General features: G+C 47.9%; 1 protein-coding gene across 4 annotated transcripts in view; it reads left to right on the top strand.

Moving 5' to 3' along the window:
* The window catches only part of FILIP1 (filamin A interacting protein 1), an 82,383-nt gene that overhangs the window by 45,415 nt on the left and 24,792 nt on the right, over positions 1-12,176 (top strand). For all 4 annotated transcript variants that reach the window (XM_029047386.2, XM_039914807.1, XM_039914806.1 and 1 more), the window contains exons 3-4: positions 1,017-1,190; positions 3,454-3,632. In XM_029047386.2, coding sequence (XP_028903219.1) covers positions 1,017-1,190; positions 3,454-3,632 — 353 coding nt within the window. The remainder of the gene's footprint in view (positions 1-1,016; positions 1,191-3,453; positions 3,633-12,176) is intronic.

Genomic DNA, 12,176 nt, shown 5'->3' on the forward strand with positions numbered 1-12,176 from the left:
CTCTTCATCGTGGTTTTGACACAGAGAGGAGGCTCGGACTGGATGTGGCGTGGTCGTTTGTCTACCGTAGTCCGTGGGGCACGGAGATATAAATCCCTTAGGTTTTCTGGAGCTATTCAGGCAGTTGCCACATATGCTGGCCAAGGAAGAAATGACAAGCCATCCCAAACTCCCTCGTTCATTCGGCAAACCGACGGTGACGGGCAACGTTGGTGGGTTTTAAGGGTGAATATGATCACTCGGGAAAGCAGCATGTGAGTTTTCATTCATTTGTTTCAGTGGAAAATGAATCATCTGAAGGAAACATGAAATCATTGAATTCACAGGAAGTTCCAGCTATTTTGGTTAATTCCCAGCGTTTCCCTGGGACGAGGGGCTTTTTTGGGGGGAGAGGGATGAAGCTTACCGAATTTAAATTTGGAATCGTGGAATCGACTGTGTGGCCCATCAAACCTTGACAGACTCCCTCGCCTTTCTGGTCAAGCTACACCTAATCAGTCACTGCGGTCTTCACTTCATGTTCTGCTTGTTGTTTTTGTTTTACTGTATTGGAGACCGCGAACCCCATGTGGGACATGGACTGTGTCCAACCTGATTACCTTGTACCTTAAGCGCTCGGCACAATAGAATTAGCAGACAAGATCGCTGCCATTAAGGAGCTTACAGTCTAGAGGAATCTACTCTAAGTTAGAGAAAGGAGACAGAGAGAGCTGGAAGGGATGAGGGTATGAGCAACAAGCAAGTTTTTCTTCAAGAAACCAGTCAATCCAGTCGTATTTATTGATTGTTTACTGTGTGCGCAACACTATACTAAGGGCTTGGGAGAGTGCGACGTAACAGAGTTGGTCAACACCTTCCTTGCCCACAGTGAGCTTACAGTCTAGAGGGGGAGACAGACACCGACATAAATGAGGGATAAATTCTCGGCACGGTGACCGCATTCCCTGCCCACAAGGACCACCTAGTCTAGATCCTGGTTGTCCCCTGTCTAACTGCCCCGCAATGCGATCCCACAGGCGAGAGAAGATGTGATCCATATGCTGAAGACGGAGAAAACCAAGCCCCAGGCCTTGGAAGCTCATTACGGATCAGCTGCCCCCGAGGGCATCCTCCGCGCCCTGCATCGGGATGCCATCCTCGCCCAAGACACAGCCATAGGAGAAGACGTCTACGAGAAGCCCATTTCGGAGGTAATCCCCACTCGGAAAATGGGCCGGCCTTGGGAGCCTGTGTGAGTGGCTCCAGAGGGCCGATACAAGCAAATCGGGATGGACGCGGTCCCCGTCCCACGTGGGGTTCACAGTCTTAATCCCCAGTTTACTGATGAGGTAGCTGAGGCACGGAGAAGTGAAGTGACTTGTTCAAGGTCACACAGACAAGGGGGCAGAGCCGGGATTAGAACCCAGGTCCTTCTGATACCCAGGCCTATGCTCTATCCTCTAGGCCGAGCTGCTTCTTAGATGTGAGACCATGTTATTGTAAACTTGCTGCGGGTCGTTTGTGATTTCTGAGCAGGCTTGAAGCTGGGGGATACTTGAAAAGAAAGGACTTGTTTTGGGGGAGGGGGGAGTTTCCATAGCTCCTTTAGTTGAATGTGCTCAACCCTGAACCAGAGAGAGGAATCACTGCTACTTCCTGCGGCCTGAAGAATTTAATGACCAACAAAGTGAGGTGTTAGAGTGAAGCCCAATTCCCCAGATTTCCCTGAGCCATTCCCCCTTGAAACAAATAGAAAAAATTTCAGGACCCAGTGGATATTACTTTGGTTTTTGTATAATGCATTTACAATTTCCAAAGCACTCCGGTATTATTTAGCTCATATTTTTCCTTACAACAACAACCCTCTGGGGGGGTAGGTAGGAAGGCAGATTTTTTTCCTCCATTTTACAGATGAGGAAACAGGTACAGAGAGGTTGAATGATTTACATGGGGAGATACAGCAGGCTGGAGGCAGAGTTTGGAATTGAACGCCATTTCTCTGTCCTCTGGACTGGCAGTCAGTCAGTCCATAGATCAGTGGTATTTATTGAGCATCTACTGTGTGTGGAGAACTGTATCAAGCGGTTGGGAGAGTACAGTGCAACGGAGCCGACAGACCCATTCCCTGCCCACCACAAGCTTACAGTCTAGAGGGAGAGACAGACATTAATAGAAATAAATATGCACTCTTCCAAACTAAACCGACTGCCTCTTCCATTGCCGAACCCACGGTGTCCACTGACTTAGTAGGAGTTCCTCGAGATCTTAGCCTTTCAAAGGATCAGATTCTTATTTGATCATATTTCATATTAATGTCTGTCTCCCACTATGAGCAATAAGCTCATTTTGGGCAGGGACCACGTCTACCAACTCTGTTGTACTCGTCTAAATACTTAGTACATTGCTCTGCACGTAGCTCTGCAGCGCTTGGAACAGTGCTCGGCACATAGTAAGCGCTTAACAAATACCAACATCATTATAGCAAGAGCCCAATAAATAGGACTGATCGACGGAATACGGTCCTGTCAGTACCGAGACTGTAAAATCCTCGGGGGCAGGAATTGGGCCTTTTACTCTTCTGTCCAATCTCTGAAGGCACCTTTAACTCTTCTGCCCCTCCTCTGAATGCTTAACGCAGTGCTCTGTGGACAGGAGATCCAGAAAATCCTGTCGATTCTAATGGGGAGAACGTGGCTCCACGTTAGGATTTTGAGAATTGCCCCAAATCTATCCTTTAGTTATCACTGTAACTTCCTGACGGACTGTGAAGCGTCTGTAAGGACTGAGAGAAGCGCGAAGGCAGGTGGATTTTCCTATATCCCTATTTTATAAGTAAGACAGCCTCAGCTAATAATAATAATGCTAAAAATAATAAAAATAGTGGTATCTGTGGTGTTTTTAAGCCACTTACTATGTGTTAAGCCCTGAGGTAGATTCAAAACGATCAGTGTCTGTCCCACATGGGGCTCACAATCTAAATAGGAGGAAGAACAGATCCTCATTTTAAAGATGAGGAAACTGGGGCCCAGAAAGGTTCAGGGACTTGCCCAAAGTCACAGAGCAGGTAAGTAGCAGAGCTGGGATGAGAACCCAAGGCCCTTGACTCCCAGCTAATGATAATAATGATGGTATTTATTGAGTGTTTATTACGTGCCAGGCACTATACTAAGCCCCGGGGGTAGATTCAAGCAAATCGAGTTGGACACAGTCCCCGACCCACGTGGGGCTCACAGTGCCAACCCCCATTTTCCAGATGAGGTGACTGAGGGCCAGAGAAGCGAAGCGATCCACCCGAGATCACAGAGCAGCCAAGCGGTGGAGCCGGGATTAGAACCCAGGTCCCCTGACCCCCAGCTCTGTGCGCTAGGCCACGCTGCTTCCCAGAGAGGTAGACAGCAGGAAGGACACCAACACGGGTCAAAGGTTCCGATCTCCCCTACCGCTCACTCCCACCCACCGCTTTTGCTTCTGCAGCTGGACAGGCTTGAAGAGAAACAGAAAGAGACTTACCGACGTATGCTAGAGCAGCTCCTTCTAGCCGAGAAATGCCACCGGCGCACGGTGTACGAACTCGAGAGCGAGAAACACAAGCACACGGATTACATGAACAAGAGCGATGACTTCACCAACCTTCTGGAGCAAGAGAGGGAAAGGTGAGAACCGAGGGACGGAGTCCGACTGTCAGGAAACGGCGTGGCCTAGCGGACAGAGCCCGGGCCTGGGAGACGGAAGGACCAGGGTTCTAATTCTGGCTCTGCCACTTGTCTGCTGTGTGGCCTTGGGCGGGTCACTTCACTTCTCTCGGTCTCAGTTGCCTCATCTGGAAAATGGGGATTAAGATTGAGGCCCCTATGCAGGGCGGGGGCCGTGTCCGACCCGATTTGCTTGTATCCACTCCAGTGCTTACTACAGTGCCCGGCACATAGGAAGCGCTTAGGAAATACCATAATCATCATTATTATCTACAGAATCGGCCTGGGATCCTGACTGATAGTCTTTCCCTCGCGTGACTGTAAGCTCACTGTGGGCAGGGAATCACGTCTACCCAAGAGTGTCGTGTGCTCTCCCCAGCTCTTAGTAAAGTGCTCTGCCCACGGTAAGTGTTCGATGAACACTGTTTCCTAGGGTATTTGTTAAGCGCTTACTACTGCTAATAATGATAATAACTGTGGTATTTGCTAAGCACTAATGTGCCAGGCACTGTCCTAAGAGCCGAGGTAGATTCAAGCAAATTGGGGTGGACACACTCCGTGTCCCGCGTGGGGCTCACGGTCTTAATCCCCATTTTACAGATGAGGAAACTGAGGCACAGAGAAGTTAAGTGACTTCCCCGAGGCCACAAAGCAGACAAGTAGTGGAGCTGGGATTGGAACCCAGCTCCTTTGGACTCCCAGGACCGTGCTCTCCCCACCAGGCCACGCTGCTTATTATGGGCCGGGCACTGTTCTAGGCACTGGGGAAGCTACAAGTTCGGACAGAGTCCCTGTCCCACCTGGGAGTCTCAGTCTCAATCCCCATTATGGGCAGGACAAGTGTATCCTATATCGCTATATTGTCCTCTCCCAGGTGCTTAATACAGTGCTCTGCACTCAGTAAGTGCTCAGTGAATGCAATTGATTGATTGGTTTTACAGTTGGGGTACCTGAGGCACCGCGAAGTGGAGCGACTTGCCCAAGGCTACGCAGTGACAAACGATGGGTGGGATTAGAACCCAGGACCTCTGACTCCCAGGCCCCTGCTCTCTCCACTAGGCCGCAATTCATTCATTCAGTCATATTTATTGAGTGCTTCCTATGTACTAAGCCCTTGTAATCCTTCACCACTGCCAGTGCTCATCCTTCAGCATTCTCAGGTGGTATAACTAACTGAACCAGCCCATTAAAGGGGCTGAGGGAAAAAAGTGAGTGAGGACTTTCTCCAAAATTGAACTGCCCCATCTACAATATACCTGTCGTATAATAATGATAACGTTGGTATTGGTTAAGCGCTTACTATGTGCAGAGCACTGTTCTAAGCGCTGGGGGAGATACGGGGTCATCGGGTTGTCCCACGTGAGGCTCACGGTCTTAACCCCCATTTTACAGATGAGGTAAATGAGGCACAGAGAAGTGACCTGCCCACAGTCACACAGCTGAGAAGCGGCAGAGCCGGGATTCGAGCCCATGACCTCTGACTCCCAAGCCCGGGCTCTTTCCACTGAGCCACGCTGCTTCTCTATTTATCGAGCGCTTACTGTGTGCAGAGCACTGTATGAAACACTTGGGAAAAAGTACAATATAACAAGGTTAGGTTAAAGCCCGACTTTCTTTCTGCTTTGAAAATAAGCAGTCCTAAGCAGATCCGCTTGTAGGCACTGGCAGAAAGCTGACGGTGGAGTTCTCTTCTCCAGAATTTTTCCTTCTCCCCGCCTGCCATTGCCCTAGGTAAGGAATGCATTAGCGAGTTTCCCCGTGTTCTGGGATAATCCATTCCCTTCTGCTTCAGTCATCCTGGCACGCCAGAGGTCTTGGCTGTTCTTCTGAGCTAATTCTGGGCCTCGATCACCTGCAGGGGAAAGGGATCGGCACAAAATAGAGAGTCCTGTAGTTTTCTCGCACGGTTCCTGTTAGAAACGGCCAAACCATCTCTGTTTTCTGCTTTTCTTATTAAGCCCGCCCTTCCTCCTTCTTGACTCTTCAGTTGACAGAGGAAACAGGCCCGGTCTTTCCTTCAGAACTGTTTGCTTTTTTCCTTTCTGCTTCTTTGGTAGAAGCGGCGTGGCCTAGTGGATAGAGCACAGGCCTAGGAGGCAGAAGGACCTGGGTTCTCATCCTGGCTCCTCCACATGTTGCTGTGTGACCTCGGGCAAGTCACTTCACTTTCTGTGCCTCGGTTTTCTCGTCTGTAAAGTGAGGATTAAGAGCGTGAGCCCCATGTGGGACAGGGACTGTGTCCAACCTGATTAGCTTGTATCTACCCCAGAGCTTACCACAGTACTTGGCACATAATAAGCGCTTACGAAGTGTCGTAATTATTATTATTGTTATCATTATTCTTTTATGAGGGGGATGTGAGAGGCAACGTGGCCTAGTGCGAAGAGCTCCAGCCTAGGAGTCAGAAGACCTGGATTCTGATCCCGGCTCTGCCGCTTGCCTGCTGTGTGAACTTGGGCAAGTCACTTAACTTCTCTGGGCGGCAGATTTGCCATCTGCAAGTTGAGGATTTGATACCTGTTCTCCCTCTCTCCCAGTTAGGCCAGGGAGTGTGGCTGGCCTGCTTCTCTTGTATCTACCTCAGAGCTTAGTTACAGGGCTTAGCACATAGTAGGTGCTTCACAAATACCATAATTATCTTTACTAAGTAAGAGAAGGAGGTGAGGCAAATCTCTAGGTGTTTCCATTGAAATCAAGGCAGTTCCTTCCATAAAAAGGATTTCTTCTGTGAGTTGGCTCAGTCCTTTGGAACTGGTGTCTCTCCTGAAGGACATCAATCAGTGGTGTTTATCGAGCGCTTACTGTGTGCGGAGCACTGTATTAAGCGCTTGGGAGAGTGCAATACAGTGGAGTTGGGAGACACGTTCCCTTCCCACACGAGCTTAGAGGGGGAGACAGGCATTAATAGAAATAAAATGACAGATATGGACATAAATGCTGTGGGGCTGGGAGGGGAGATGAAGAATAAAGGGAGCAAGTCAAGGCGATGCAGCAGGGAGCCGAAGAAAAGGAAAAGAGGACGTAGGGAAGGCCCTTTGGAGGAGACGGGCCTTCAGTAAGGCTTTGAAGAGGGAGAGAGCGATGGTCTGTCAGGAGCGGAGCCGTGCTTAGCTGCGATGTTTCCGGCTCTTGGTTGGGCACCGTGTTTGTCTAGAGAGGCCCTAGCCAGTTGGCCCCTGTGGATAGTCAGTCAGTCAAACGTATTTATTGAGTGCCCACCGTGTGCAGAGCATTGTACCAGCCGCTCGGGAGAGGACGATTTAACAATAAAAAGACACGCTCCCTCCCCACGGCGAGTTTGAGGTCTAGTCCCAAGAAGAGCGAAGAGTGCAGATTAAGTGACCTCAGGGGAACTTGTCATTCGGGTGTCTCTGAGGCTAGGAATGGCCTTTGCTATATAATAATAGTAACAGTGATATTTGTTACACTTCTTTTCTGTGGGCTAGGTACTAGGTAATCAGATTGGACGTAGTCCCTGTCCCTTAACAGACTTGGAAGAGGGCTTCGATCTACGTGATCCATATGGCTTTGATCCATATGATTATGGATCAAGGTATAGTGAGCCTGCAAGATCTGGCTGATAATAATAATAATAATAATAATGTTGGTATTTGTTAAGCGCTTACTATGTGCAGAGCACTGTTCTAAGCGCTGGGGAAGACACAGGGGAATCAGGTTGTCCCACGTGGGGCTCACAGTCTTAATCCCCATTTTACAGATGAGGTAACTGAGGTGCAGAGAAGTTAAGTGACTCGCCCACAGTCACCCAGCTGACGAGTGGCCGAGCTGGGATTCGAACCCATGACCTCTGACTCCAAAGCCCGGGCTCTTTCCACTGAGCCACGCCGCTTCTCCAAACAAAATGGGAATACAGAATATCGGCGTTTTGAATACCCACGGTCGAAGAGGAAGGGAGAACGGGTGTTTAATCCTCATTTTACTGAATGAAGAAAGGGAGATACTGAGAAGTTGCTCGCTGTGGGCAGGGAATATGTCTCATATTGTCAGCGTACTCTCCCAAGCACTTAGGCACTTAATACAGCGCCCTGCACGTAGTAAGCACTCAATAAATACGATTGACTGACAAGCGACGTGCCGGAGGTCACGTGGGAGGCAAGTGGTGGAGCTGGGATCAGGACGCGGGTCTCCTGACTTCCAGTCTTGGGTTATATGCATTTTCGTGCCGCCACAAGACCTTCAGTTCAAGTAAGGTTGGGTCTGTTGAGAAGGTATTTGTATAGCACCGTCTATTTAAAGGGAAGAATGAAGAGCAAACACGTCAGGAAATGTAGTTCTTTGGAGCCAATAAATCAGGGAGGAGAAAACTTCTGAAGTTCAGCCTTTTTTATGTTCACCTCTCCAATCCAGTGGAACTGTAAATGATGATTTGGAGTTGTAAACCCATTCCATGAGGTTTGGACTTCAGTTCAGTTTCTGCACCACAAGACTTTTGATCTTGAGCCTGGACCTCGACACAGCTGCTCCCAAACGTCTAAGGGGAAACTACTGTCAGATTGAGCGGGCCCAGCCCCAAGCCAGGACTTGTTTCAGAAGCAGTTCCAGACCCCCCAGGGCTTCTAAAGGCTCAAACGGAAATGGCTTTGTTTGTTTTCAGGCGTTCCCCCTTCACACCTGCAGACCTGCAGCCTGGCCTGGGAGTCAGAGGACCTGAGTTCTAATCCCTGCTCCGCCCCATGCCCGCTGTGTGAACTTGGGCAGGTCACTTGACTTCGCCCGAGTTACCTCATTTATAAAATGAGGGCAGGGGTTGTGTCCAACCCGACCACGTTGTATCCACCCCAGTGCTTAGAACAGTGCTTGGCACGTAGTAAGTGTTTAACAAATGCCACTATTATTATTATTATGAATAAGACATCTCCAGCCGGGAGAACTTCATTTTTTTTTTAAATCAAGGCTTTTGACTCTATCACATTATGAGCAGAGAACATATCTCCTAGTTGTGTTGTATTGCACTCTCTCCAGCGCTTAGTACAGTACTCTGCAAGTAGTAAGCGCTCAATAAATACCACTGATTGATCGATTGATAAGTGCCATTATCGCATCGGACATCCAAGAGACATCAACATGCCTGGGCCAGTTAATAAAAGACGTACACAACAGTTGTAAAGTCAGCATCTAGTAGGTGAACGAGTGTCGGATTGAACAATCTCTTCGGATATAACGTTATAATTATTATGATTTTTATATAATGTAAGGTGAATACGATTAAGGATCAAGGTAGAGCGAGCCTGCAAGGTCTGGCTCTCAACAAAGTGGGAATGTAGAATCTCGGCGTTTTGACGATGACAGGAGCAGAGGATTAAGATAGATCCCTAAAGCGAAGGGGACAACAAAACCGTGCTCTAGGAAAACAGCCGCAAAGAAGGAATGCCTCTCCGGAGGAAGGGAACTCAAAGCGGAGGAATGTGGATCGCTCGGATCGATACAAAGTGAGAACCTGCCCGACCGAATTAGAAAAGCATCCGTCAGAGAGCAATGCGGTAGATGGGATGGCGTGTGCAGGGGGATAACGCAACGGAAAGAATGACTCAAACACATAAATAGACCAGAGGGCGAATGGGCTTGTCAAGGTTGTTAAATAAAGCAGACCAGCAGGATGCAGATAATCGGGAAGACCTACGCTGCCCTTAGTTATCTATTTTAAAATTATATATTATAAATCACTTAGTGTCTGCCTCCCCCTCTAGACAAAAAGCTCATTATAGGCAGGGAACGTGTCTGCTAATTTGGTTGGATTGTAGACTATTCCAAGTGCTTAGTACGGTGCTCTGCACGTAGTAAGCTTTCAGTAAATATAATTGCGGGCTGGAAGGAATGATGGTGACCACCGGTAGCTGAAAACATGGGCTTAGTTTAGGTCCAGCCGAAGTTCTGCACTCTCCCAGGTGCAGGGTACAGTGCTTAGCACAGAGAAACCTCTAACTAAATACTGTTGATTAGTTGAGGCCGCCTGAGCCTTTCATGGTTATCAGGAAGTGAACGAGGGAACGGGGAAGTGTATCCAAGTGAGCAGGATAGGATACTGCACGCAGTAAGCGCTCGGTAAATATGGTTGAACGAATAAATGAATGATGGAGTCCTAACAATCAACCCTGTCTTAGTTATTCTTCCTACTACGTCATTCACATATTTGCATTTCAAATTCTTAAACTCTTATGAATACTCTAGAGGTAGATTGGAATGTGTGTGTTTTGGATTTGTCCTCATCTGATTTCTCAACTCCTTTGAAGTGCACTGTTCATTTTTTTTTTTTTACAAAAAAACGTTCAGGCCATGTTTCCCCACTTCTCAAGACCCTCCCCAGTGGTTACCCATCCACTTCCACATCAAAAAGAAATTCCTCAGTGCTGGCTTCAAAGGACTCAAACACCTTGCCCTCTTCTATCTCATCTCGCTACTCTCCTACTACAGTGCAGCCGGCCCGCTACTCTCCTCTAATGCTAGCCCTCTCGCTGTACTTCTCTCTCGTCTGTCTCGCCCTCACCCTCTCGCCCTCACCCTGCCTCTGGCCTGGATGGCCCTCCCTCTTCATATCCGACAGACAGTGACTCTCTCTCCCCCTTCAAAGCCTTATTGAAGGCACATCCCTTCCAAGAGGTCTTCCCTGACTAAACCCTCTTTTCCTTTTCAACTCCCTTTCGTGTCGCCCTGACTTGCCCCTTTTACTTATCTCGCCCTCCCCGCCCCACAGCATTTATGAACCTATCTGTGATTAATTTATTTTAGTGTCTGTCTTCCCTTCTGGACTGTAACTTCGTTGTGGGCAGGGAAAGTATCTTTTATATTGTTATGCTGCACCCTCCCAAGTGCTTAGTATATTGCTCTGCCTACAGTAAGCGCTCAATAAATACGATTGACTGACTGAAGTTCACAGCAACGTGACGGGTATAGACAGGGTAAACCTGGAAAGCCTTTCACCAACCACCACCACCTTAAGATGCGTCCTCGAGCAGACGTGATGGAGGTCTTGGCAGTTGCCTGACCGAACTAGATATCCCAGAAATTTAAATGAATGGGAACTGCTAAGATGGCCAAATCCGTGCGGTCCGGTTATTGTTCCGGTCATTCCCGTTCAAAATGGCCACCCAATGGACTATTTCATCTGTGGTAGAAATGGAAATGGCTGGAGGAGTAGCTGCTACCTCCAAGAAAAAGAGAGAAGGGGAAGAAGAAAAGGATGAGCAACTTCTTCCCTGCAGACAAGAAGTGTTCAGTTCTACTTCAACTCCTGTCCCATTGGGTCTCCTCCCACTATCTTGGCTACAGACCTTCGGGGATATGAACCCTGGAATTCAAGATCATTCCACCATTTTGGGATGATAGGTCATATTATTAATCCAGGAGGATTATTTGGAGGGGAGGGGGGCCTCGGGAAATGACTGTGAAAAAGGCCATCGACAGTCCTTTGAAATTCCAGCTGTATTTCACCTCAAGGTCTTATTGTGGTTTGGATTATCCAGTTTCTTCTCATTTCAAGTGCATTTTCACATTAATATAATTTCCAAGCCCAAATGGGCCCTGCTTGGTGTTTGCTAGATCTCTGGGGTTGTTCAGCACATTGGATGCGGGCAATCTTTCGTGACTCTGCACGTTTGTAACTTTCTTGCCATCTCTGCTTATTTAATTTTCACATCCAAGTGGGAGGACTTACAGTGACTGGGTTCTTTGCGGTTTCTTTTTTTTAAAAAAAAAACCTGGTAGGACCAGCCAAGTCATATTTCAGACATGTTTTTCCTTCCTATCTATCATACAATTTATCAGTGGTGTTTTTGAGTACTTACTGTGTGCAGAGCACTATGCCAAGTGTTTGGAAGAGTACAATGCAATAGAGTTGGTAGACATGATCCCTACCCTTAAGGAGCTTTAACATTCTTATTCTTCCATTTTCCTTTCATGTGCCTTATCAAATAATAATTGTGCTATTTGGTTTTTTTATGGTCTTTATTGAGCACTTACTAGGTATCAGACACTGTTCTAAACTCCTGGATTAAGTGCAAGTGAATTAGTTCGGACACAGTCCCTGGCCTGCGTGACATTCACAATCTAAGTAGGAGGAAGGACGGGCATTTAATCGCCATTTCACAGTTGAAGAAACTAAGGCACAGAGAAGTTAGTCGATTTGCCCGAGTTCACACAGGATGCAATTTGTTCAGCTCTTACTACGTGCCTTGTACTGTGCTAAGCTCTGAACAGGTCTTGAATCCCCATTTGAGAGACAAGGGAACCGAGTCACAGAGAAATTAAGCGACTCGCCCAATGTCACGTAGCGGGCAAAACAGGGATTAGAACCCAAATCCTGTGACCCCCAGGCTCAAAATCTTCCCACTAGGCCACGCCGCCGCTTGCTTGAATGGTCTTTGGAGCTCCCTGCACCTGGAGGGAATGTGTCTGTCGTATTGTACTCTTCTAAGCGCTTAGTACAGTGCTCCACACCCAGTAAGTGCTCGATAAATAGGACTGAATGAATGAAGGAAGAGACCTCTC

This window comes from Ornithorhynchus anatinus, chromosome 19 (assembly GCF_004115215.2).
Source record: "Ornithorhynchus anatinus isolate Pmale09 chromosome 19, mOrnAna1.pri.v4, whole genome shotgun sequence".
In the NCBI taxonomy this organism is placed as follows: Eukaryota; Metazoa; Chordata; class Mammalia; order Monotremata; family Ornithorhynchidae; genus Ornithorhynchus; species Ornithorhynchus anatinus.